Source organism: Oryctolagus cuniculus, chromosome 8 (genome assembly GCF_051225735.1).
Source record: "Oryctolagus cuniculus isolate XC-2025 breed Fujian yellow rabbit chromosome 8, ASM5122573v1, whole genome shotgun sequence".
NCBI lineage: Eukaryota > Metazoa > Chordata > Mammalia > Lagomorpha > Leporidae > Oryctolagus > Oryctolagus cuniculus.
Window position 1 is genome coordinate 106843752 of NC_142874.1, and position 27168 is coordinate 106870919.

A 27168-nucleotide genomic window follows, 5' to 3' on the forward strand; every position below is an offset into this window, starting at 1 on the left:
CTCAGGAGGGTGGGGCGCCGCCGCAAGCAGCTACTGGCCGATGTAGACGTCGCTCTACCGCGCGCGGCTGCCAGTCGGCACAGTCAAATCGCAGCGGCGGGGAGGCTCGTTCCCAGCGGTAGTTGTGATTGGCTAAGGTGGAGGGCCGACGCGCCGCCTCGCCAAGTGCGATTGGCCGGAGCTGCCGTCAGTCAGCGGGAACACTTCCCTTCGCTCCCTCTGGCCCGCAGCTGGTGAAACATTTTCGAGAATTTCCAGCAGACGAAGCAGTGAGTGGTGCTTTCGATTGCTTGCTCCGGAGATCGCAAGACAAAGGAGACGGCAATCTTATTTAACGAGCACGAAAGCCCCTGCACTGCCCTCCGTTAGCTCATTGAAACACTTCCAAGGGACATAGCCATCGGGAGGTAAGAGCCCGGAGGGTGCCATTCATTTATTTCTGCCCACCGTTCATAATATTACTTATTGGCGGCCCAGGGGATGAAGAGTAAGAGGAGAACGACTCCCTGGTTTCACCTCTTCAGCCTCCGAGCCCCTACGGTCGGTCTCCGGCAGCTGTTTTCTTCCCTTTCCAGGTCAAGAGCGGTTTGTTTTTTTTTTTTTTTTTCAGGGTGGGGCACACCCTGGCAGCGCTGCGGGAAGCGGGCGAAGGGCTCCTTCCCCGATCGCGCTCGGCCTTGAACTTGACCGCGAGCCGGCCAGGTGAGGGGGCCGCCACGCGTGCTCTGTGCGACCCGCCGGCGAGGATGCTGCAGGGGTCGGTGCCGCGGGGACGCCCCGGGATCAGCGAGGCGGGGAGGCCGGGGTGCAGCTGCTGGCGGGGCGGGGGCGCGAGGCTGTGTGTGCTGCCTGGCGTCCAGCAGGGCGAGCCATTCAGCCCCGGGCGGGCGCGGCCGGAGGCCAGGAGGCCGGTGCCGAGAAGGATGCCCTACTTGGTTTGATGGCAGGACAGGGTGGCAGTTTGGACGGGACGGCGCTGTCATCCCAGGCCCTGCGGCTGTGGTGATGCCTTTTTAGCAGACGCTTTTTGTAGATGCCGGAATTCGCAGGCGGTGACCAAAACGAGGCTAAAGATAAGAGGATGGGGGAGTGTGGGGGCTCTCTGGGGCTGCACCGGGCTTTGTGAGCTTCGGGCCGGAAATATGCAGCCCGGCCTGGTCTTTGCTCAGCGCTCTTCGTCCGCCAGGGCAGGGGGAAAGAGCGAGGCTTTCTGGCGGCTTCAGAGTGAGCCATTAAAGGAGAGCGGCCGGTGGCCAACGTCTGAGGGAACCAAAGCGGTGCGCGGTGCCGCCGTGGCCGGAAGAGGAGCGGCGCGCGCGCGTTGTGTGTCTGTCGCCGAGTGTGGTGCCCATTGTGTGGTGAAATGGCTCCGGGGCGCTGGGTTCTCTCGATGCCTCTTTCTTGCAGCCTGAGCCGCTTTTCTGCGGATGCCGGCGGAACACGCCGCACCTCCCGTGCCTGGGGACTCTGAGGAGAGCCGGGCCGGGGCCCATGAGGTGGGATGTTGGGATAGAAGGGAAAGGAACGTTCTGAGGTTCCAGGTTGGGAACGTGGTCTGTGACTTGGGGACCTCATGAAGGCAGATGTTTGCAAAGGCAGCGAGGGCATTTTAGGTAGGAAGGGTTCCGCAGCTCTGTGTTCTGTCCGCCCTATTCACACATGTCAACATGGACTTCTCTCCCGCAGCTAGCCTGGTACCATGTCTTTCCTTTCCTCCTAGCGGGATACGGGTAAAGAAGGCATAGAGTCCAAATTTGCTGAGATACATTCTGGAGATTTCCATCCTATTTGAAGTGTTCAGAATGCTCTGGTTGCTTTTTAAGGAGTGTTGAGAAAGAAATAGTTAGCTTAAGAATATTAATTGGTTAGTTAATTACCTTGGGTAATTTTTCAATTGTGGAAGTTACCACTTTATAGTACCACTTTATAGTAATAGGCAGATAGGCATTGTTTTTTAAAGATTTTTTTTTCTAGAAGAATACAACCTAAGCAGGTTTTAATAGTGCCAATCCTTAGAACTCCTGGAAATTTTGGCATGGGCTTAAAATGACAGCAATGAACTACTCTTTTGACCTGGCTTTCGGTGCTGAAGTGCGGTTAAACCTCAAATCCCTGTGCGCCCTCCTGCCAGACACACAGTGCCTCCTGTTTCCAAAAATAAATTTGGACAGCCTAGGGTGTTTAAACCATGGAGGAATTCTAAAGTGGGAGCAAGAAGAAAACATAAAATTGGCAAAGCAAATTTGTAGCTGTGTAGTTGCCTTTTTTCACTGCTTCCTTTTACTTTTAAATGAGGGATATAGTTCAAAAGTTTTTTGCAAACCAAATGCATTTTTTTTTCCATCCTAATGCTTTTGACCTGGGGCTTCCCACTCCTGAGATGAGGTTTGTCGCCAGTACTCACTGAGCATCTCTATGCATGCCTTCATGGTCTTGCAGTTTCTTCCCATTTAAACCTCTCTGCTGAGGTTCCCCTTGTCAGTCAGTCGGGATGGTTAAACAAACTGTTTCCTAGCCACAGGAGGAGGAAGATGGGAAAGGCATGGTTACACAAATCAGTATGGAAATGGTGAAAAGAAAAGGTTTTTTTCCCCCTAATATTGATTGATTTATTTAGTTGGGAGGCAGAGCCGTAGACACACACACACACACACACACACACACAGAGCGACACAGATACACAGGGGAGAGAGAGAGACAGACAGAAAGAGAGCCTCCATTTGCTGGTTCATTCTTCCCAAATGGCTGCAACAACTGGGACAGGGCCAGGCTGAAGGTAGGAGCCGGGAACTCCATCCAGGTCTTCCACATGGATGGCAGGGGACCAAGTACTTGGGCCATCCTCCTTTGCCTTCTCAGGTACACTAGCAGGGAGTTGGATTGGAAGTGGAGCAGCCAGGAACTGCCCTGGTGCCCACATGAGCTGTCAAAGCCACAGGTGGCTCAATCCACTGCACCACAATGCTGGCCCCAGAGAAAGTATTTTCATGAGATTATTTATTGAGAGTACTAGAATGTGTACATACTTTTGTGAATGTATATACATGAGTATGCATATCCATGTGTCTTACAGATTCACCTGAATAAATTCTGACACATCAAAATTTTTAAATATTTATTTTATTTATTTGAGAGGCAGAGGAAGAGAGATCGAGACAGAGAGATATCTTCCATCTACTGGTTCACTCTCCAAATGCCTGGAACTCCATCTGAATCTTTCATGTGGGTGACAGGGACCCAAGTACTTGGACCATGTTGTTGCCTCCCAGGGTATGCATTAGCAGGAAGCTGGAATCCTAAGAGGAACCAGGACTTAAGCCCAAACATTGTAGATAGGAATGCTGGCCAAAGGGTATCTTAACTGCTGCATCAAACACTCACTCCTACATTTTAATTTTGATTGGGAAGTAAAAACAGATTTGGAGAACAGTTTTTAGGCTGATGTTTTTCCTTTTGTTGTATATTTCAGGTTGATTATGTAATCGATGTTGCAAGGATTTCAATCATTTTGTTTTTTAGCATAGTGTTTAATATTTTTACAATGGAATACAATGTGTGACATAAGGTACTTTTAGTTCATTTCACTCTCACTGTCACACTTTTGTGTATTCAAAGAGCTTTTCAGTGGAATGACTTCCATCAGCATGACTTGAGTTCCAAAGATTGAATATGATTGTTCAAGTGGCTTATAAAAATAAGCAAGCTTTGATTTCAGATTGATAGATTGACATGAATGCGCCCTGCTTACTCAGAAATATTCTTAGTTTTCAGAATGATAAACTCATCCCAATTCATAATTACCGAGCTGGCAAACGAAAGCAATTCCTTGCTTTGTCAGTTTGTTCTCTGCTAATGTGTGGTAGGTCCCCCTACCCCATGGGGGGTGGCAGAGGTTTTTGTTGTTCCCATCACAGATTCTATTCCTCTGCTAGGCAGTGCAGAGTCATTTCCATGGGCATCCGGAGAGCTGTGGAGCCTAGGCGATCCAATTCCAAGTTTGAAATCTCCAGAGGAAACTTCTTGATGTTCAGGTTTACTTCTGTATTCTTTAGCTTAGGAACACAGATTCTCTTTGAATTGTTTCCTCTTGAACACAGAATGGAGTCATATACTTCAGTCACACTGAACATAGAAAAGAACTTCTGGGGTTTTTGTTGTTTTTCATCTTCCCTCCCCAGTCTCCTTAGGAGCCCCATCCCTAATTCTGCCCCTTTTTCTTAAACCACTTCTTAAACAGAATCTCTTTGTGCCGAAGAGACCTAGTTTTGTACTATTGATAAACTACCTCTATAACTAACTCACACTTCATCTGTGCCAGTAATGTTGCTCAGAACAGACGTTTTCCTGTATTCTGCTGACTTTCTGAGATGATTCTGGAGATAGTCCCAGGACTGAGGCCAAGTCGATGATTGATTTTAGTGAATGCAAGCCTAAAGAAACTTTCCAACTTGAGTTTTATCTCATTCTTAAAAAATGTTTCCAGTGGATAGCTGTTTTCCACGAAGAATGCATTCTATTTTATCATTTAAAAAATTTTAGAGAGGAGAGAGAGAAAAGGGGGGGAGGGCAGGTATCCTAGAAGAGATGTGGGAAAACTGTATTCAGTATTTGTAATTCTAGTACTCTTATTGAATGAATGTACACAACTGCAAAGTAACCCAAGCCTGACTATGGCATGTATGCTTTAAGGTGAACCCAGGGGAGTAGTAATTTGCTACAGTATCTGGTGCATTCTTCAAATATGAATGTATTTTCTAATAAACATTTAAAGTTTTATTTTTTCTTTATAATGCAAAACTGCTTTGCAATTATTTCCATCAATAATTAGTGCTTCTATGGCAGGTGTTACAGCACAGTGGGTTAGCTGCAATTTGGGACACCCAAGTACCAAATCTGAGTGAGGTACGATTCATGGCTGCTCCACTTATTGCTAGTGTGCCTGGTAGGCATCAGATGGCTCAAGTACTTAAGTCTCTGCCACCCACACAGGGGACCCTGATGGAGCTCCTGGCTCCTGGCTTTGGCCCAGCCCCAGCTGTTGCAGACATTTGGGGAATGAACCAGTGGATGGAAGATCTGTGTACGTGTGTGTTTCCTCAATTTCTGTGACTGTCTTTCAAATAAATAAATTTAAAAAAAAATTTCTATTATCTGTGAAATTGTATTATAATTTTCCGTTTCTATATAAGAATTTACATATAATTACTGATTCTGGGTAAAAATAACCTTGAATGAGATGCAAAGGAACAAACACCTTTTTTTTTTTTTTGTATTTGAATGTGTAACTTCTCATTAACTAGAGATGCTCTCTCTCCTCCCCTACTCCAATTTTGTCATAAAAGGAAGTGAATTTCCTTTTTATACAGATGATAACCATCTTTATGGCCATTTTTATTCTAAATCCTATGAAGGCAGAGCTCATGCATTTTTCCTTGCTTAGATATCTAAGGATGTTCTCTTTTGGAACCTCTTCCTTTCTCTTGAAAGCAGTAAGGCCTTTCTATGGGAACCTAGCCTGGTTTCCAAAGTTCACTTACAAGCAATTGTTTGAAATCTTTAATGCATTTTCTCACAAATGCCCTCAAACTGAGTTTTATATGTGTGTGTTTATACTTCTTTGATACCCTCTTTTTACCAAGTTCTTTTTTTTATTGTGAAATAATCCAAACCTACAATTGGGAATAATATAGCACCTGTATTCCCTCCACCAGCATTATCAAATCTTAATATTATACCATTATGGCAAGTTGATTCCTAACTCATAAATAATGGAACGAAGTACTATTGAGATTAATTTCTGCTTAGAACCTTGTTTGTATGGAAATTGCCAGAAAGACAGCTCTTCCTGCAAGAGTGTGGGAATTTTCCCTGATACATTCTGTAATGCCAAGAGAGTCCTTAGGGTTGAGCTTGAGAGAAGAGTCTACAAGTAGGGGTGCCAGGTAATAATTTTAAAGACACACAGTTTCAGGTGTGGGTGTGCTGCTAGAATTGGGGGAAAGGAAAGCTGCAGGTGCAGAGAAAATGCATGGTTCATCTGCTTAAACCTCAGTTGTTTGTCACAAATGCAGTGACACCGTTTCCTGAGACCTCTGCACCCAACCCTCTCCATGAGAGTGTCTCCCACAAAGGCAGCATAGGAACTGGCCTATGGGTGTGTTTGCATGAACCAGTTTACATTAACCATGCAGATGGAAAATGAAGTATGTTGAGAAATTGTCAAACAAAACTCAGATCCTAGGCCGGCGCTGCGGCTCACTAGGCTAATCCTCCGCCTAGCGGCGCTGGCACACCGGGTTCTAGTCCTGGTCGGGGCGCCGGATTCTGTCCCGGTTGCACCTCTTCCAGGCCAGCCCTCTGCTGTGGCCAGGGAGTGCAGTGGAGGATGGCCCAGGTGCTTGGGCCCTGCACCCCATGGGAGACCAGGAAAAGCACCTGGCTCCTGGCTCCTGCCATCAGATCAGCGCGGTGCGCCAGCCGCAGCGCGCCGGCCGCGGCGGCCATTGGAGGGTGAACCAAGGAAGACCTTTCTCTCTGTCTCTCTCTCACTGTCCACTCTGCCTGTCAAAAAAAAAAAAAAAAAACTCAGATCCTAAATTGTGTCTTTACGAAAACTTGGCTATTCTGTGTACAAGCTATTGTAAATATTCTGTGAACCAGTTACTTTTCCTTTTATTTTTAGCACTTTGGTGCTATCGTTAATATTTGCCCCTACCTTTTTTCAGAGCAGTGGAATTAATGAGAGGAGGAATATTTATTTCTACCCGTGTTGTATATTCTTGCTAGGCAAAGTGTGGCCTGAAGATCAGCAGCTCCTATTACCAGCATCCCAAGATCCACTTCATATCCAGTGAATCAGAATTTGCATTTTAAAAAGCACCTCCAATGATGGCATTTTAAAAAGCACCTGCAGCTTTCCTTTCCTCCAATGATGGCAGGTTAAGCTGGAGAGACAGGTTCAATCAAAAGTGCTCCTTGTCAGATTTTTGTTTTTACTGTGAATGGATAAGGCAAATGGAGCTATTTTTCATCCATTGTTATGAAAATCGGGCTGTTGGGTGCCTACGAAGTGCATAACATAAGTATAGTAAGTATTTCCTGTCAGGCCCAGATGGCCCTTGTTTTTGGTGCTGATATTCAGTTAGGCTCACAATTGCTGACCAAGCCCTCCTTCTCCCCAGGTACATCATTCTCTTGAAGACGGTCCACTATTGTCTGCCAACCTCCGCCTCTGTACTGAGTCCCCTGCAGCTGAGTGATGTCAACAGCTGCCTTAATCACTTTGGTTAGAAGTGGCGGGAACCAGGTGAGAAGGAGAGCGCTGCTGACCTCCCGCCTGCTGCAGGACGAGCGCCGCCTGCCGGCCACCTGCCACAGCTCCACCTCAGAGCCCAGGTGTTCTCGATTCGACCCGGACGGCAGTGGGCGTCCGGCCACCTGGGACAGTTTCGGGATCTGGGACAACCGCATTGACGAGCCAATTCTACTGCCCCCCAGCATTAAGTATGGCAAGCCGATCCCCAAAATCAGCCTGGAAAACGTGGGCTGCGCCTCGCACATTGGCAAACGGAAAGAGAATGAAGATCGATTCGACTTCGCCCAGCTGACAGATGAGGTCCTGTACTTCGCTGTGTATGATGGGCACGGCGGACCCGCAGCCGCTAATTTCTGCCACACCCGCATGGAGAAATGTATTCTGTACGTACCATGACTCTCATGAGACTCATTACTTATTACTGATGATCATTGCTGCCTCAGAACGTGTGTCTTGGGTGGGTGGTGCGGCCAGTGGTTTATGACCCACTGTGGCTGGCTGCTCTGCTGCTGACCCAGCTTCCTGCTAATGTACCTGGGAAGGCAGTGGATGATAACTCAAAATCTTGGGCTCCTGCCACACACATGGGAGACCCAGATGGAATTCTGGGTTCCTGGCTTTGGCCTGGCACAACCCTGCCTGTTACAGACATTTGGGGAGAAGGGAGCGAACCAGCAGAAGCTCTCTGTTTCTGTCAGCCTTTTAAGTAGATGAAAATAAACACACACACTCAAAAATCTTTAAAATACATGTCTTAATTCCCTGATGAAAGTAGATTCTGATGACCAGAATTTACAATATTTGACCCGTGATCATTTTGAGTGAATGGACATAAAGTCCAGGAGTCTCCACAATGTTCATGGAAAATGTGTATTATGAAAAAAACTGTGCATGCATTTCAAAAATTTTTTGTACTGAAATAAACTTATCTTTTACTTCCATTTATGCATGAACGTGTTGAAATGCCTTATACACCAGCTAACCTGTGAGAAGCATTTACTCCTATCAATGCAGAGCCCATAGACTAGCTCTGAATACTGGACTTGCTGAAAAGTAACTTTGGATGGTTGGCATTAGTCGGGGGTGAGAGTGCATTTAATGCTGGTGTTTGGGGGACTTTCACTAGTTTATGTACCTCTAGCTAGTATTGTTGAGGTTCACACTCTTGCTAGAATTAAAACAAGGGGAAAACATGTGACGGAATTTTGACTATGTGTAATTCCTTGCCTTCCTGTGTACTGCAAGGTTGATGCATACTACTGTTTATCAGTTGATTTGTGCCTATTTTACCTCATTCCACAAAGAACTCTGAGGTTTAAGTTTCATATGAAGGAGTTCAGTGTCTCCAGCATTGTGGTCTTTATAAAGATTCATTCTTTAAGGATAGAGATCTGGACTTTTATTTTTGTGCTCTTAAAAGCTCATCACAGTGCCTGTGATTTGGTACCATAAAAGCTCAATAAACATCCCTAACTAGTAGCTCTTATGCATCTGAAAGGCAACTCTTGGGGTCCATTGAGTGGAGGGACTTTGCTAGACAGAGGGACTGTGACAAGAGAAACCTATGGTAAATGACTGGGGTTCTCTTTTCCTCCCCACAAAGGGATTTGCTTCCTAAGGAGAAGAACTTGGAAACTGTGTTGACCTTGGCTTTTCTAGAAATAGATAAAGCCTTTGCGAGTCATGCCCACCTGTCTGCTGATGGTATGTAAAACAATCACATTTTTCAGAGTCTTGGAGTCAAGGAGGGTACAAAAGAATTCATTGAAGTCCTTTAGGGGTGGGCATTTTAATGTATGCTTACTTGTGAGGAAGTTTATGTAGAAATGTTCTTACATAGTCACTGGGAATGCTGTTTGGAATCCAAACTAATGTCAGTTTTCATGTTTGGTTACTTACTGTATGCAAAAGAACTCATACTACCAGAGGATTTGGGGCTGTTTTGTTTTGTTTTTGAGGCATCTGCTGAAATACTCTGCAGGGAAAACACATTTATCTAGGACACTAAATGTCCAGACAAGAAGAAAAGTGCTAAAAGATCCCATGTAAGAAGGAACAATGGCTAATATGCACTAGTTTGTATAATTACAAGGAAGCTATTTTGCCCTCTCTTTTTTTGAAATTTATTTTATTTATTTGAGAGTTACAGAGAGAGGGTCTTCCATGCGCTGATTCACTCCTCAAATGGCTGCAATGGCCCTAGCGGAGATGATCAGGAGCCAGGAGCTTAAAAAAAAAATGCACTACAGAAATGTCATATTCACAGTTTTCAGTTGGACTGCACAGGAATAGAAATTTTCCCCAGTTCACAGACAAGAAATTGAAGTTCAAAGAGAGTCAAAGATCAGTTCAGAGCTGGGGCTGGGATTTTCCTGACACCCAAAGTGATCTCTCACATTGATGTTTGATAATGAGGAGGAAGAGAAGGTGATTGTAGGATGGCTCTATTTGCCATTTTTTAAAGTAATTTTTAAAAAGTCTATCTTTTAAATCTGTTTTTCCATGAATTTTTTTTTTAGAAGCAGACATAGAGCATGCTAAAAAGTGAACTTTCATCCACTAGGCCACTCTCCAAATGCCCACAACAGCTGGGAACCCACTTTAGGTTTCCCATATGGATGATAAGAGCAACAATTACTTGAGCCATGCTGTTGCCTCCCAGGGTCTGCAGTAGCAGGAAGCTGCAGTCAGGAGCAGAGCTGGGAATCAAACCCAAATACTCTGATCTGGGAAGGGCAAAACGTCTGCCTCTACTTACCATCTTGAGAGGTTTTCCTGCTCTCTCTCTTTTTTTTTTTTTTTTTTTAAGAGAACCTTATCTTATCATCACAGTCCTCAGAAAACATTACACTCCACCCTCCCGTTTTGTTCAGGGATTTATTTAGTTTGTAGGTGAGTTAGGCCCATTTTTCTTTTCTTCCATTCCTTTGGACTTTTTTCCCCTCTCATCTGGTCCCTCACCTTTAAGAAGATAGGAGTTGAAAAAGGGGGGATTTCACGCATAAGATTTAGCTTTTGTTTTTGAGTAAAACACAGGAAGGAGAAGAGGAAACAAAATGCCTTCTGATAGTTTCATTTTTGTAACTCTCCGAGTTCTGGTATGCTCTTATCTCATCTGTAACCAGTTTGTCTGTGAATGGGACTGTAGCTCACACCTGTGAGTTGTAGTGCAGGTGCTGAGCCCCAGCTGTTCTGCAAGCAGCTGCAGCTTAGTGCAAAGGTTTTCAGAAGAGAATGTTCAAGAATGTCAGGATGTGGCCAACAATCTAAGACATTAACCCTTCATGGGTGCAGCCAGGAGATAATTAAAACAATCACTGGTCGATTTGGTGTAGGGTATGAGAGGGAGTTTTGAACTAGAGAATTTATTTAACTTGCATATCTTAAACTTTCTAAATTTGGCTTTGTCACATAAAGCAGTTTACACACAAGTTACAGTTCTTTACACACAAGCAGTTGTGTAAAGAAATCAATCGTAAAATAATTTCTAATCATGAAATTAAAACATATTATTTATTCCCTCTGTCATATGCTTTGAGGTAATAATCCCAGAACTTTTATAAGATATTTTAATTTTCATTTAATGACCATTTGTGTGAAAGTATAGTGGAGCAGGATAGAATGATGTCTAGTATGCTACTAAAAATCTCATAACAGTGTCATTAGATACTATTTTATATTTGTTGTTATAAGTCTATTAGTATGTGTTTTTTAAGTTAATGTTTTGAGAATATTTAAAAATTTATTCTTATTAAGTTACCAAAACTTTCAAAGATGACAAAAATTGCCTTTAGCTATTTGGGGCTTATTTTATGAAATATGTTAAAAGTCACTAAAGATAGAATGTTGTAATGTTGAACTCTTCAATTTATGGATTTCCAAAATTGTGCCATTTCAGAGTTACTTAAACTTTTAAAAAAGTAAATTTTTTAGTAAGAACTGAAGCAGTATCAGTATTATAAGAGTGGATAATATTCCTTTTGGTAGATCTGTAGTAGACTCAGAGCTAGCTAAATGCAGCTGCGTGGTTAGCAGCCCACTCCACTCTCTCTTACCTTCTCTCTTCTTTTGGCATCAGCCCACTTTCTGTCCTCTTAAACCCTTCCTGTGAGATCAGGATGGCTTGTTTCTTTTTGAATCTCCAGTGGTTGGCACCCTGCCTGGCATCTGGAAGGTATTCACTATTTGGACTGAACTCATCTCTACTACCTACTCTTTCTCACCACTTATTATAATTTATGCCTTGATTATTAAATCAAATGTAGCTCATTTAACCCAATTATTAATAAAATGGATGTATTTTAATGAGTTGTCACTCCTAAGCAAATTTGAGTTCTGAGTAGCAGACACCTGAAAATGGATGATTAAACCATAGGCAAGAATCACTGATGGTAAAATTTTAGGTGTAGTGGTTAGAATGCCCCCACAATTATTTCATGCTAACTTTCCTAAGAGAAATAAAGTGACAATAAAACATCTCTTTTAGACTTCAGTGCCACAGCTGTCACCTATACCTAAACTTCTTCAGGCTGTCTCATTAGCGGTTCAAATGTTTACTATTTCAGTTTTAGCTGGGGATAAAGAGAATAAAACCAGAATGCCACTTATCAAGAAACAGAAGTTTTCTGTACCCTTAAGTTGCTAGCTGTTTTTATGAATGTGTCAATGCATTTTGAATTTGCCCTTTTTTTTTCAGATAGGTAACGTTATCACCTTCTTTGACTTGTTCATATTCAGTTTGTACCAGCAATGTGTATTTTTACAATGAATGAAACCCATCAGTGGATTCAAGGATACCCCATCAGTCTGTTGTTTACAGATAGTCACTTAAAAACAGATCAGATGGTAGAAGACTTAGATTATAATCCTATATATCCTGTAAACTCTTCAAAGTGTTTCTAGATTGCTTAAGCTTTGAAAGCAGCAAAGCTGCCCAGGGGACAAATGGATCAAAAAGAGAAGACTTGCTGCTCTGACGTTCAGAGTGGGAGACATTGATGGACAGCATTGTGAGTCTCATGGGAAACTTTCACACTCTTTATATTATGGGACTTTGTGGAAAAACTAAAGTACAAAATATTAGGGGTCTAAATGCAGCCTCTCTGAGTGCCCCTTTTATGCTGGGAGCAGCCACTGGAAAAGCCCCAGGGACAGCGTGGAAGAGGTGGTCTTATTTGCTGCTACTGCTTCAGCTCATTACTTTGCTGTCAGTGTTGATGAGTCACCCTGACTAGAACACTCATTTTGAATAAGTATTGAAACTGTATTGGTTGATGCATATTGTTTACATAATTGAATAATTACTGGGGTTGTTATACTTTGAACAATTCAGCTTTTACTGTTTATGTTGGCATTTAAAATCTTGATCATATTTCTTTTATTGTGTCGACCTGCAACACTGGGGAAAAGAGAGAGAGCTGCAGAAAAATACCCGTTGTGTGAATTACATAAAATGATAAAGCTACTTTAGTGTGTAAGAGAAGTAAACTTAATCATTCTACTTCAAAAATGCCTTCTAGATACTAAACCCCCACATGAAGCACCGTTAACGGATGTGTTACTCCTTGTCTCTACTCTAGAGGTGCTTTATTTCTTGTTGTATATTTAAGTTCTAATAATTTGGTGGTATATTGTAGTTCATACCCTCTCCTGTGTGCTGCTTATCAGACACAAATTACTCAGCACTAGAACCCTGAATTGACCCTTTTGATATTGCTACAATTCTGATACCCAGCAAACTTACAGTACATTTTCTGCAACTCAGTTAAAGTACTGATTTGCTGTGTTCAAGTGTATACCAGTGTGTGAGAGTGTGTACACATATGTATGTTTCACCATTGATGATTTTTGCTACATAGGCATTTGCATATCATTTTTTTCCCTACCTTGGCTTTCACAAAAACTAGGCAAGAAGTGTTATTCTGTGTTGAGAAAACAGATTCAACTACAAAATACCATCAACTTGAGCAAACTGAGTTCTGAAATCATTGATTTGGCATCTCCTGGAATATTATGTACATTTGCTAGTGACATTTTCACCGATAAAAACCCTTCCCCTTATTTTGCAGCTCTTTCTCTGCTCTCCCCTGTGTTGCAGGTTTGTAATGTTTGAGCACAATTCCTGGGTGAATTTCCTATTTGCCTCTGTGCGTGTTATTTGTGGCAGAGAACTGTGCCTGGTCAGCAGCTCTAGACCTGGAGCCCGTGGACACTTATGCTGGGCTTCAGTGGAAAGAGAGATCTGCTTAATTTTGTCTCAGGTGAAGGAGTCCAGCGGTTCCTAGCCTGGACTACTGGAAGGCTCCCACATCCTCTTTGTCCCATTAGTTGAGCTGACTTGCAGTAGAAATTGTCCAGTGAGTGTTAAGAACTTATTGAAAGATGTCTTAGTTTTATAGTTTTGTTATTAGGGCAAAAAGTGAGAAATTTTACTTCCATGTTAAATGTTAAATGAAAATAAATGCTGATTTAATATTTATATTCTTAGATGCTTAGCAAACCTGAATCAATAGTTTTGAAACCTTTCCCATAAATCCTGGGATTTTGGAACTGTGAAATTGGGTTGGTAAGAACTCAAACTCTTCTTAAATTTTTATATGGCAGAGCCATGAACTACAAGCCTGAACAACTAAACTTTCACTGTGAAATTTTAACTTTTTTTTTTTTTGTCGTGTGGCCAATTAAAATCTTTTGAAAAAGCTGTTGCCAACAGTCTTAAGGAAAGGGGAAGGATATTAAATTCCCTTGGCAAGTAGCATTTGAATAAATGCCTGCATTCTCTTGAGTGGCTCTTTAAATCATTTGAAAATATTACAGTAGGTTAAACTGCAAAGATTCCTTTTGTTGTAAAGATTTTGTTGTTGTTGTTGTAAAGTCATTCATTTGAGTAATCTCAAGACTTAGCAATTGTAATACAAACATCACTGATATTTAGGCCAAAACATTTATGTGATACAGTCACAAATGCATAAGCTATTTTAGCATTGTAGAGATTACTACTTTGGTACAACTGTTCCAAAATCAAGAGATAAATGGGAGGATAGTGCAATATAAATGCTAATTCTCAGTAAAGTAAATTCAGCATGTCTATAAAAAGATTAAATAGTTTATTCATGCTTCTTCATTTTACTTTTCTGATTAAAGCAGGCATTTTAATATACTGATTGGAAAATCTTTTTATGTGTAAATTATATTGCAAAATGCATTATTATTAAGTTTTTGAAATTGTCTTTAAAAAAAAGTTGGAAACATTTTCAATCAATCAAATCAATAGCACTTCATTTTCCCTAAATCTACCTTTAAAGTCAAAATCATCATTGGATAATCACTTGAATATTTTATTTAGATACTTTTAAAGAACTGACAATGTTACTGACACAATACCTGCTTTAAATAAGTTATCCTTTATAATTTCTTCCACTTTGCTTTATTTTTTAGCCTATAACTTCACTGTAGTTTTACTTTTGGCAAGGCTCAATGCACCTTAAAGTTTCTAACATGGGGTAAAGAACTTAGATGATACTGTTAGAGTAAGTTAAAGGCAAGTGCAAAAGAGCAATTTGACTTTGATGGAAAACAGTGAGCCCAGTAACCTTGAATTTTGTTTGTTGTCAGAGAAAACTAATATTCTCAGACTACTTTGGGCCCAGGCAGCACCACAGGAGTAGCACTGGCAATGCTGTCCTGCACTTGGAGACAGACTCTTTGTATTAGAGTCTTCTGGAGCCAGGGATGATGAGAAACCAGAATGAATTTCATTCCCCACTCCATAAATTTTCTGCCAGTGTAATGATGGCTATAACTTTGGTTCTTGTCTAGGGAAGACAAAGATAAACAAAAAACAATGTGAGCTTTTTGACTATTTTAGGATTTTTTTTGGTGAACGTTTGAATAAAAAAAATTGTTAAAGGAAAGAATATAAAATCTAGCATATGAAGAGCAAATGGTATGCCTGTGGCATGTCTCACTTAGCTTTTTAACTGCTAATACTTTCACAGGATAGGAATCAGAAATGGAAGAGAAAACCTTCCAAATCCATAAATCACAGAAAAGTCGGCTTGCCTGGATGGGCTCAGTAGACCACATCCATCCTCCCATTATTATCCAGTCTTGTTAGGTTGAATTGTTTTACAAATAGAAATGTCATTGTAACTGTAAGTTCAAGCCAGCTCCACTTTCTGTGAATAGAAGCCATTTAGGGGCAGTGATGCATTGCTGACTAAATTAGGTTAGCAGCCTTTTCTGTTTGCATGGAGCCTTGTTTCTGAAATAGATAATTGTTTCTTTGCATGCTGGTAGTCACCTAGTTCATTTGCATTTTATTTGCATAGCTGTAGTTATATTAGAATGATACATTCCAGTACTAGTTGATCATGCTTGCCTTTTGTTTTGCAATAAAAATTCCATATCCAGTCCTTCGACTGTCACTAACTTTTTTTTTTCATACCATTTGTAGCAAGCATTCTGACCTCTGGGACTACTGCAACAGTAGCCCTACTGCGAGATGGTATTGAACTGGTGGTAGCCAGTGTTGGGGACAGCCGAGCTATTTTGTGTAGAAAAGGAAAACCCATGAAGCTGACCATTGATCATACTCCAGAAAGAAAAGATGAAAAAGAAAGGTACCACTACCCCTACTTGGTCATTCCATGGGGATGATGTTTGTAGTTCAAGAAGTGAAGTTTTGCATCTCTAAACTGATGTCGTTTAAGTGTCACAGTGACATGGTTTTCTGTGGATCACATCTCCAGTCTTGTAACTTTCCCTTCTTCAGGATCAAGAAATGTGGTGGTTTTGTAGCTTGGAACAGCTTGGGACAACCTCACGTAAACGGCCGACTGGCCATGACGAGGAGCATTGGAGATTTAGATCTCAAAGCCAGCGGAGTGATAGCCGAGCCAGAAACAAAGAGGATCAAGGTAAGGAAGGAGTGAGGAGTGCTTGATGCACACACAAAGGACAGATGCAGGATTGTCTTCAGCTGCAGGCTCCCTTGCTTGCTTCATGATCTTTCATGGGGAGTAATTTAGGGGAGGAAGGCTTTTCAGATAAAATACGACTTTCCTGGCCTAATGGATAAGAAGTCTTGGGTTTTTGTTTCTCCTGCTGAGGAATTCTCCTGGCGAAATGGTGCTGCTGCCCTTCCCCACCTGCACCTGAGCATGCGGTATCCTCTCAGCTCGGAAACTGACCTTGACTTCCCTTTCCACCAACCTAAAGCATGGCCCTCCTGAGTTTCTGTGGCATTTTTACCTGCTACAAGTCAGTGCCTGGGTACTCTAAACTGCCCCCAACACATTCCAGTCCAACAGCTAACACATCCTTCTCTGAACCACCTAAGGAAGCCAGCTCTAGGACCTGGCATAGCATAGTGTAAGCTTCCAATAATGCCAGCCACTGTTTGCCTATTAATTGCACCAGGAGTTTCTTTTATTTTTTAAAACATTTTTATTTGAAAGGCAGAGTTGGGGGCTGGCGTTGTGGTATAGTGGGTAAAGCCTGACTGGCTCAGCACTGGACATTGTGGCCATCTGGGGAATGAACCGGTGGATGAAAGATCTCCCTCTCTCCCTCTATAACTCTTTCAAAATTAATAAATCAGGGCCAGCGCCACAGCTCACTAGGCTAATTCTCTGCCTGTGGCGCCAAATTCTGTCCCGGTTGCTCCTCTTCCAGTCCAGCTCTCTGCTGTGGCCCGGGAAGGCAGTGGAGGATGGCCCAAGTCCTTGGGCCCTGCACCCGCATGGGAGACCAGGAGGAAGCACCTGGCTCCTGACTTCAGATCGGCGTTGCACGCCAGTGGTGGCAGCCATTTAGGGGGTGAACCAACAGAAAAGGAAGACCTTTCTCTCTGTTTCTCTCTCACTAACTCTGCCTGTAAAAAAAATTAAAAAACAAAATAAATCATTTTTTAAAAAAAGGAAGAAATAAAGAAATGCAGAATCAGAGAGGGAGAGACAGAGAGAGATCTTCCATCTACTGGTTCACTCCACAAATGACCACAACAGCTAGATCAGAGCCGGTCAGAAGCCAGGAGTCAGGAGCTTCATCTGAGTCTCCCACATGGGTACAGGAGCCAAGCACTTGGGCCATCATCCACTGCTTTCCCAGGTGCATAAGCAGGGAGCTGGATTGGAAGTGGAGCAGCTGGGACTCCAACCAGTGCCCATATGGGATGCTGGCACTGCAGGTGGTGGCTTTACCTGCTGTGCCCCAGCGCCAGCCCCATGAGAGGTTTCATGTCCCATAGATATTACACTTCTGTTCACTTTATTTTACAAATGCCTGTGTGTGGTTTACTGTGTGCCAGGCTCTGTTCAAAACAGGTACCGTTGTCCCCACTTGGCAAATCTAAAAACATGTAGAGATCAACTCACCTCTGCTTACCAGGCATTAACAGAGGCTGGAGCCTGGCTCAGGAGGCAGCACCCTTTAACCACCTCTCAGCATTCGGCTTTCTGGCTTTGTCCTTTGTGGCACTACTAAGTAAATGTCAGGTTTATCCTTGGTGCTTGATATTAAATGTTGCTACTTGTACCCTACATGCAAACTACATTTTCCTACAGAAGTTTGCCTATAGCAGAACAGATTAAACTCTTAGAATTACCCAGATTACTCTAAGGTAGAGCCTGGTTTCTTTTTTTTTTTTTTTGACAGAGTGGACAGTGAGAGAGAAAGACAGAGAGAAAGGTCTTCCTTTGCCGTTGGTTCACCCTCCAATGGCCGCCGCGGCCGGCGCGCTGCGGCCGGCGCACCGCGCTGATCCGATGGCAGGAGCCAGGAGCCAGGTGCTTTTCCTGGTCTCCCATGGGGTGCAGGGTCCAAGCACCTGGGCCATCCTCCACTGCACTCCCTGGCCACAGCAGAGGGCTGGCCTGGAAGATGGGCAACCGGGACAGAATCCGGCGCCCCGACCGGGACTAGAACCCGGTGTGCCGGCGCCTTAAGGCGGAGGATTAGCCTAGTGAGCCGCGGCGCCGGCCCAGAGCCTGGTTTCTAATCCTGTGCATTTGGTTCTGATTGCAGCTGCACCATGCTGATGACAGCTTCCTGGTCCTCACCACAGATGGAATCAACTTCATGGTGAATAGTCAAGAGATCTGTGACTTTGTCAATCAGTGCCATGATCCCAACGAAGCTGCCCATGCAGTGACTGAACAGGTGATACAGCAGAGCTTCTGCTAGGAAAGTCTCAAGCAAAGGGGGGTGGGGGATGCACAGAAGGACAACCCCAGGCGTGTGGTCCCAGTGCAGACTAGAGTGGCCACCGCATGTTCGAGGTTGCTTTGTTTCAGCTTGAGTGTCAAATGGTGAATATTTTGATTCCATGGTATCTTAAATTAGCTCATGTTTTACAATTCCCACAAGTTGCTAAGTAAAATTAATGTCAAGAAAACATGCTGGACACTATTCTACTCATATAAATTAATTCATGTAATGACACAAATCTGAAGAGACTGAAGCTATTATTGTCCCAGATGTGGAAAACTGAGCTACAGAGGCTTTGAATGCAGTCAGGTTCCCAAGTCCAACTACTTAACTGTTAAACTAGACTGCTCCCAGTAAATATCCATTTTAAGGAAAATTATAGCACAGTCAGCTTCTGGTTATTAAAAACAAAGTGTTCAAGTGGATGTGTGGTGTGGCACTTGAGATGCTGAGTAAGACACCTGTGTCCATATCACCGTGCCTGGGTTGGATCCCTAGCTCTGGCTGCTGACTCCAGCTCCCTGCCAATGCAGACCCCAAAGGTGGCAGGTGATGCCTCAAGGAACTGCATCCCTACCACCCACATGGGAGATCTGGGATGAGTTCCCAGCTCCCAGCTTCAGCCTTAGCCCAGTCCTGGCCATTGCAGGTATTTGGGGAGTGAACTAGCAGATAGGCGCTCTTCTCTCCCCATCTCTCTGACTCTGCCTCTCAAAAAAAATAATTAAAAATTGATGGGTGTGTGAAAAAGACAAGGAAAAATACAATGTGTGGATGGTGTCAGAGCTAAAATTTGAAAATGGAAATTTGAAAATAGAAAATACTGTTTTGATTAGCTGTTCTAAGTTATAGACATTATGGATCATTAGAGGCATGCTTTAATCCAACACATTTCCCCGTTTTTACATATTTAATTAAGGTGCAAAATCCAGCCCAAACTTTTAAGTGCCAGTATTTGTAATGAAAACATAGGACCTTATTTATTTATTTATTTATTTATTTATTATATGGAGTAAGAGACTCCTGGCTCCTGGCTCCTGGCTTCGGATCAGTGCAGCTCTGGCTGATGCGGCCATCTGGGGAGTGAACCAGTGGAGGGAAGACCTCTCTGTCTCTCTCTGTGCCTCTCTGTAACTCGGCTCTTCAAATAAATAATCTTTAAAAAAAAAAAAAAAAAAAAGGATGATTTGCTTGAAAATAAATGGGCAAGCACAATTTTTTTTTTTTAAGATTTATTTATTTATTTGAAAGGCAAAGTTACAGAGACTTAGAGGCAGAGAGAGAGAGAGAGAGAGAGAGAGAGAGTGAGAGAGTGTCTTCCATCCTCTGGTTCATTCCCCAGATGGCCGCAACTGCCGAAGCTGCGCTGATCTGAAGCCAGGAACTAGAAGCTTCTTCCGGGTCTCCTATGGAGGTGCAGAGGCCCAAGCACTTGTGTCATCTCCTGCTGCTTTCCCAGGCCATAGCAGAGAGCTGGATTGGATGTTGGGCAGCCAGGAATCGAACTGACACCCATATGGGATGCCAGCACTGCAGGCAGCAGCTTTCCTGCTATGCCATAGTGCCGGCCCCCATGCACAATTCTTTTTTTTTTTTTTTGACAGGCAGAGTGGACAGTGAGAGAGAGAGACAGAGAGAAAGGTCTTCCTTTGCCGTTGGTTCACCCTCCGATGGCCGCCGCGGCCGGCACACCACACTGATCCGATGGCAGGAGCCAGGTGCTTCTCCTGGTCTCCCATGGGGTGCAGGGCCCAAGCACTTGGGCCATCCTCCACTGCACTCCCTGGCCACAGCAGAGAGCTGGCCTGGAAGAGGGGCAACCGGGACAGAATCCGGCGCCCCGACTGGGACTAGAACTCAGTGTGCCGGCGCCGCAAGGCGAAGGATTAGCCTAGTGAGCCGTGGTGCCTGCCACACAATTCTAATGCATGAATTATTTACTTGGTTGCTGTGATGTCTACCTTACCCAGTACTAAGTGGAGTCCTCATAAAATGGAAGTAATGGGCCTGATTCCGTGGATGAACACTTCTTGTCTAATTTCAACTGTCCATCTTGTAGGTACTTTTGTGTGTGTTTTTTAAAAAGTTTGTTTATTTATTTGAGAGGCAGAGTTACAGAGAGAGACAGAGACAAAAAGGTCTTCTATCTGCTGGTTCACTCTGCAAATAGCTGCAACAGCTGGAGCTGGGCCAACCTGAAGCCAGGGACCAGGAGCTTCTTCCAGGTCTCCTATGTGGGTTCAGGGGCCCAAGCACTTTGGCCATCTTCTACTGCTTTCCCAGGCCTTAAGCAGGGAGCTGGATCGAAAATGGAACAGCCAGGACACAAACCAGTGCCTATAATGGGATGTTGGCACCGCAGGCAATGACAATTTCAATGACTGCAGCAAAGTCTTATCTTACTTGTATACCGTAATTGGCTCAACAGTTCCCCTGATCAACAAATTTAGTTTCTGACCATTTTTTCATACTGCAGGGGGAGCACTGTAATAAATATGTTTGTATCTATTTGCCCTCCAAATTGTCCTTCAAAAAGTTCATGGAAAGGGACTGGTGTTTGACTTAGCAGTATATAATTTTTTTCATAACACACATTTTTTCATGAAATTTTGGAAGATCTCTCATGATAGCGATTCACACTTAAACTAACATGGCTTGGATCTTGTTTTTCCAAATTCTTATCATAAGCTTTGTTTTTTGCCTCTTCGAAAGCAGAAAAGTCAAATTTTGTTATTTATGTCTCCATCTTTTTTTCTTGGTTATTAAAGTTAACCATTTCCATACGTTTGTTAGCCAGTTGTATTTCTTGTCTGTGCAAACCTTTTTCCTTCTGCCTATTGCCTTCTCAGTGTGTTTTTGATTGTGTAAGAACTTCCTATATATTAAGTATTACAGTGCTTTGATATTGTAAATGTTTTCTTTTAATCTGTAAAACCTTTTCTTCATTGAAGCTTTTTACAACAGATATTTTTATCAACCCCTTCCTTCAAAGTTTCTTCAGGCTATTAAGTCTTTTGAAACACATTAGATGTTAAATGACATCCTAAGCACTACTTTACAATGCTGACTGTATCATCTGCTATTTGAAATGGTTTGTAAAATTGATTTATAATTCTCCTTTAGAGCATTTAGTTTATGCTCACTTTTCTATTTTGAACCATGAATAATAAACATTCCTAGTCCACTGGAGTCACTCTGCCAAGAATGTTGATAACAGGGATGTTTGGGGCCACCTGTTATTCCATGTGCAATTTAATAAACCCTGTGGGCACTGATGCAGCAGCAAAGACTCACCAGGTGCTGGGACATAGTTGGGCTATGAGTGCATGAAAGCCAGTGTGGCTCTTCAGAGGATCAATGCTTTCTCTGCAGAGACTCTGATTTCCTGTGTTTTTCTCTCCTTCCTGCCAAACCTCGTAGGCGATCCAGTATGGCACTGAGGATAACAGTACGGCCGTCGTAGTGCCTTTTGGCGCCTGGGGAAAATATAAGAACTCTGAAATCAACTTCTCCTTCAGCAGAAGCTTTGCCTCCAGTGGGCGATGGGCCTGATTGCTGGCCAGGACTCCACGATTCTGTGCAACACTTTTTAACTAAGAATGTCAAGAAACTGATCAAATCACAAATGCTGTCTGAACCAGTGACCCACCAGATCAGTATACAAGTCAGTGTAAACCTAGTAACTATTTGCATAGTGATTTTTTATGAATAATCATATTTATGATCAACTGTACATGCCTAGTACGCAAATAACTATAACCAAGCTAGTGTGAGCTTCTAAGCAAGCAAATGAAAAGTGGTTTCAGTACTTTCAGTGAGTGTTCAATTTCTAATCATTAAGACTCTTAGGCAGCTATTTGTTTCTATCGATTATTTTTGTTCTTAATTCATTTGAAAGGTTCTTCAAGTTCAACACTAGTCAGTTTGAATTTTGACGACTATTCCGTGTACTGGCTGCAAGTGTTTATTTTTGATAACTGTGCCAAGGAGTAAATGTGAAAACTGAGTTATCTATTATCATATTTTGTATACTAGGCCACTTACAATAACAGTAATTGTGCAGCAGAAATCGATTCAGATACTATATTGCCAAATCATGCATATTTATAAACAGTGCATTTGTGTATTTCAACTGCATCACCAGAGTCCCCCTTCCCACTCTATCCTATTTTTCTGTAATTGTAAATTTTATATAGATTTGACTCTACTATCAGAAAAGAAGACACAGGCTAAGGGTCTTCCAGTCAAAATTATACAAAGTTAAATACTGTGGTATCAAGTATTTTGTATAGTTTCCAAATAAGTTGGTGTTCTGTGTTTTGTATATATGTTTATATCACCTTTTGTATAGAGTAAGCAAGCTGGCTAATTTGTTAGTAAAAAAAAATACCACATTGACCCACAGTGCCATAGACAAAGCTTAAGGTTTATGTCTCCTCTTTGCTCATTTCTAAGACTTACAAGGAAGGATATGTCTGAAACAAACATTAAAACTGTGTATTTCAGCTTGTTATATATAGCTTAGGCATGTGAAACTATTTACCTGCATGTAAGTTTGCTGTTAAATGTGAATTTGTACATGTATGATTGGAATGATATCTACAGTTTATTTCTGCAGACTCTAAATTTGTCCCGTGTGTGTGGGTGTGTGTACATATGTATATTTTGGAGTAATATAAAATTAAAGGGAACAATCTTGTGTAGCTCCTTCACCAGTTAACTATCTTTAAATTATTCTGTATTTAACTCTGAAGACTCTTGATAAACTGAGGCAGTTCTGTTAAGTGCAGAGCCAGTGGTTATCAGCAGGTGAGGAAACAGATTTTAGGAGATATTTTGTGGCACATAATTTGTCTGGAAAACCCAGGAACAGGGCCAGAATCTTGATGCTACATTTCTAGATGGTCATTTGCATATAAAATAATATGATAAAAATAATGACTCCCAAGAATGATATGGAATTTTATAGTAGAAACAAAAGAAAAACAAACCAAAAGGAGAACTTTGATAGAGAATGTACTTTCAACTCTTTTTTCAGGATTGACTTTTTTTCTTTTCTGTAAGCTTCATTTTTAGGTTTATTATAAGAAAGAGGGCCCAATATAAATGCTCATGCCTTTTCACCTATGTGAGAACAGAAGAAAATAAATTTTCAATTTTCCTGCCATCTTAAACAGGAATGTCATTTGAAAAAAAGTGCTAAATATTTCGATTTTTTTTTTTCAAGGCATTTAGGTGAAAGGAGGAAAACCATTATGGGCAGGAAGATGTTCTCCTGCTCACTGTCTGTGAGGCCAAGAGCCCAAGCACAGCTGGGAATCGGCTCGCTCTTTCCAAGTCAGGTCTTCCAACAGAAGTGTGGAAGCCACATTTAGGAGTTTGGAGAATTTCTAACCAAACAAAGGAAAGTGCTAAAGCTCCAAGATGACATTCTAAAGATGCAGGTTTTGGTTTTGTGTGAATTTTTCATATTGCCATCCCTCCCTCCTTTACCTTAAAAACTAGTTAGGAGTGATGTTGGCATGTTCAAAGGACTGAGGGCCATGGATGACTGCAGTGGTTGCCAGTTCTGAGGAAGGGGAGTTTATAGGAGGATGACTGGGGTGGATCTGAGTAGGCTGCACCTGGAAAAGTGAGTTAACCTTGACAAAGCATAGAGCATACTGGTGTTTATGGGTTTTCAAGCCATAATGTTAAAGTACAATTTAAAATGTAGATTATTAAAATCTGTAAAACATAAGCATGTGTGTCTTAGATTTCTAAGTCTATTACTAGAAATTATGCAAATAGTAATAAAAAGAAAGGACTGCTCTATATATAGCTGTTTCATTGTAACTGTGAATTTCCTATGTGGATATAAGCATGGTATAAATTATATTACTGTAATAAAACACATTGATTGTATTTATGTTTTCCTTTCATTTATATGTATTATGTAAATCGTCTTTCAATATGTGTTGCCGATGTTTATTCATTGAAATAGTCTTAAAATTGTTATAATATTTCACAAGTATAAATTCTTAAGTAGCTTACATATCCAGAAGCAAATGTAGGTCTACTCTCATCAATTATTCACTTGTTAGAGACCTTTATGTTTCCTACGTGCTTCAAGGTCATGAATTTTTCTGTAAAATAATTTATTTTGGAGGGATCAGTTTTGATTCTATGTACCCAGTAATGTGATGTGAGCCTTCCCTATGTTCCGATGTTTTAAAAATTACTTCCAAGAATTATTAACACATAATCTAAAATACAGAAATTATTTTTTTAAGTAAAACTTTATTTGGGGAAAGAATTTAGGCAGAAAATGAGTAGGTCTATGCTAGTTCTTTAGTATCAGACTGGACATTTATTTCCTTTCTAAAAATGGACATAGATTTAATTTCATGGTAACACTATAGTAAGGAAATGCTTCCAGATAGGGGGAAGTGAAAGTCTAGTATTAAACAGTTAAACACATGCATGTATTTGTGCTTTCCTTTTAATACTGCAATGGTTCATGTATACCCATGTCGGTTAATAGTGACACGAGATTTTGATTGTATTGCATTTTATGTGTTTATAAGATTCTGTTACATGCATGATTTAAGCAGAAATAAAAAGCCACATCTTTTCAGTGAACAAACCAAGTTGCAGTGGCTGACCTGTTGCCTTTGGCATCCAGGTTGAGACCAGCTGACTCTCTGGCAGCTCCCCTTGGTTGTTAGATGGTCCATTCACGGTCACACTTAGTGTTCTGGGATGGGAAATCATGGATTTCTTCCATCTCCAAGAATGACTCAATCTGCATTGGATTCCAGAATGGAATTTAGCAACTCAGTGCATCCTGAATTAATTTCTCCTGAAGTGCTCTTGTGTACATTTGTTTTAAAATTACAGTACTCCTTGGGTGTATTGTGCCTTCTACAGCAAGTTGATGTAATTGCTTTTGTGATCATTGTTTTATATATATATGTATTAGAATAACTATGAACAGACTAAAATCGCATTTCTCAGTGTTCAAAATATCCTTCTAATAAAATACATAATTAAACACTTTAAAATACAATTGTGTTTATTTGGCATCCAAACTGTCCAACATTTATTATGGATGTGGTCCTGTGAACACTACAAAAGAATGATATCAAAGAATCAATGAATAGTTGGACATTTCTTTCAGGAGCCAAATTCTGGCTGTTTGCAAAATTGATGTGAAGAATCTTTGGGGGGAAAAGGATACACTCTTACCTATTCAAATATTTTCGCTTCAGTCTAAAGCAAAATTCATCTCTTAGTTCCTTCCTCTAAAATTTCTGTTGGCCCATCAGAGGGAAAAGATCATGATGCTCTCTACACTGGTTTGCTTGTGGTTGCAGAAATTTTGCAATATATTTCACAGAAGCATCTTCAATAGTAAATTAGAAACAGGTGTTTGGCAGTGGCACTCTCAAAACTCCCAGTATGCATTTAACATGAGCAATTTTTAACATCCTGCTGACTGAATAAAATACAGTAGTTCACATTCCATAGGCACAGGGGCCTCCTGTAGAGTGTATCCCTGATGGTAGCTTGATAAACTCTGGCAACAGAGATTTGTACTCTTTTGCTCAAACTCCTTCTCTAGCACCTTCACAATAAGGCACAAAAATGAATGTTTGCTAAGTGAGTAAGCTAATGCATTGGATTGAATTTCTCTTAAATAATGGGGAAATGGGTGTTAGACACTTTAAATAACTAAGCAAAGTGTAGTAGTTAATTCTGTGAAGAAGTGTCATCTCCCTTGGTATCTGTTTAGATGATGATCAGTTATGCCTTTCTAAAAATACAAGTTAGGACAATATGATTCATAATCTGGCTCTAAAACTCATCTAAAGAAAATCAAAACCTGGCCAGCGCTCTGGCACAGAGGGTTAACGCCCGGGCCTGAAGAGCCGGCATTCCATGTGGGCGCTGGTTTGAAACCTGGCTGCTCCACTTCTGATCCAGCTCTCTGCTATGTCCTGGGACAGCAGTAGAAGATGGCCCAAGTCCTTGGGCCCCTGCACCTGCATGGGAGACCCGGAAGAGGCTCCTGGCTCCTGGCTTCGGATTAGCGCAGTTCCGGCCGTTGAGGCCAATTGGGGAGTGAACCAGTGGATGGAAAACTTCTCTCTTTCTCTCTGCCTGTCTGCCTTTCCTCTCTCTGTGTAACTCTGACTTTCAAATAAATAAATAAATCTTAAAAAAAAAAAAAACCTACCATCTTAAAAAAATTACAGTATTTATTCATTTATTTGAAGGGCAGAATGAGACAGAGACACACAAAGAGATCTTCCATCCATTGGTACCCCAGAAGCCTGTAACAGCCACAGCTGGGTCAGGTTTGTGGGGAGCAACCCAGACTGGACTGAGTTACTGGAATTAAGACTTATTCTATGCATCTGCTCTCCCACAATATGGCGCTGGGAGAGAAGAAAACAGCTTCTACGCAGCTGCCTCTTGCCAACTTGAGTGATGACCTCCAGGAGCTGATCCCGCTCCTGATTGGAGGAGAGCAGCGTACTCGGCGTGTGGGCAGCCGAGTTGGGATTGGCAGAGGAGGACTATAAAGGAGGAGAGAGACAACATGCACCAGGAACATCTGAAGGAACACCTGAGCAGCCCCCGAGAGAGCCGGCTGGCGGTGT

The 27168-nt window shown here is 42.0% G+C and overlaps 2 protein-coding genes and 1 long non-coding RNA gene across 18 annotated transcripts in view; 1 reads left to right on the forward strand and 2 right to left on the reverse strand.

Annotated features, from left to right (window-relative positions):
- The window catches only part of LOC100345779 (putative E3 ISG15--protein ligase HERC6), a 128639-nt gene extending 128523 nt beyond the window's left edge, over positions 1–116 (reverse strand). For both annotated transcript variants that reach the window (XM_089303095.1, XM_089303094.1), the window contains exon 1: positions 1–116. The gene's annotated coding sequence lies outside the window, so the exon portion shown is untranslated.
- Positions 14–25566, forward strand: PPM1K (protein phosphatase, Mg2+/Mn2+ dependent 1K). Of its 7 annotated transcripts, none has more exons than XR_016212405.1 (8): positions 14–407; positions 7182–7698; positions 8919–9019; positions 12209–12324; positions 15771–15936; positions 16089–16233; positions 18341–18475; positions 21944–25566. XR_016212405.1 is itself a non-coding variant. In XM_008267615.5 (7 exons), the coding sequence occupies exons 2-7, from the start codon at positions 7259–7261 to the stop codon at positions 22073–22075; spliced, it is 1119 nt and encodes a 372-aa protein (XP_008265837.3). In that variant the 5' UTR covers positions 14–407; positions 7182–7258; the 3' UTR covers positions 22076–25566. The 7 variants fall into 7 exon arrangements, 3 of the variants coding, with proteins under 3 accessions (XP_008265837.3, XP_002717053.3, XP_051675540.3); XR_016212407.1 differs by lacking the exon at positions 12209–12324 and adding an exon at positions 13384–13412; XR_016212404.1 differs by lacking the exon at positions 12209–12324 and adding an exon at positions 13482–13671.
- LOC103350759 (uncharacterized) overlaps positions 2243–27168 on the reverse strand; it is a 91150-nt gene continuing 66224 nt past the window's right edge. For 4 of the 9 annotated variants that reach the window (XR_016212418.1, XR_016212416.1, XR_016212411.1 and 1 more), the window contains one exon: positions 21113–21999. This is a non-coding gene — a long non-coding RNA (uncharacterized LOC103350759). Of the gene's footprint in view, positions 2512–3104; positions 4576–19738; positions 19997–21112; positions 22000–27168 lie in introns of those variants that run through there. The other 5 variants (XR_016212410.1, XR_016212412.1, XR_016212414.1 and 2 more) reach the window with 4 other exon arrangements.

Bases quoted from the DNA above. Each gene is read 5' to 3' on its own strand.
- PPM1K (XM_008267615.5), top strand. From the start codon at position 7,259: ATGTCAACAGCTGCCTTAATCACTTTGGTTAGAAGTGGCGGGAACCAG. The intron at 9,020-15,770 runs GTATGTAAAACA...TACCATTTGTAG, and splicing joins TGCCCACCTGTCTGCTGATG to CAAGCATTCTGACCTCTGGG. The intron at 16,234-18,340 runs GTAAGGAAGGAG...TTCTGATTGCAG, and splicing joins CAGAAACAAAGAGGATCAAG to CTGCACCATGCTGATGACAG.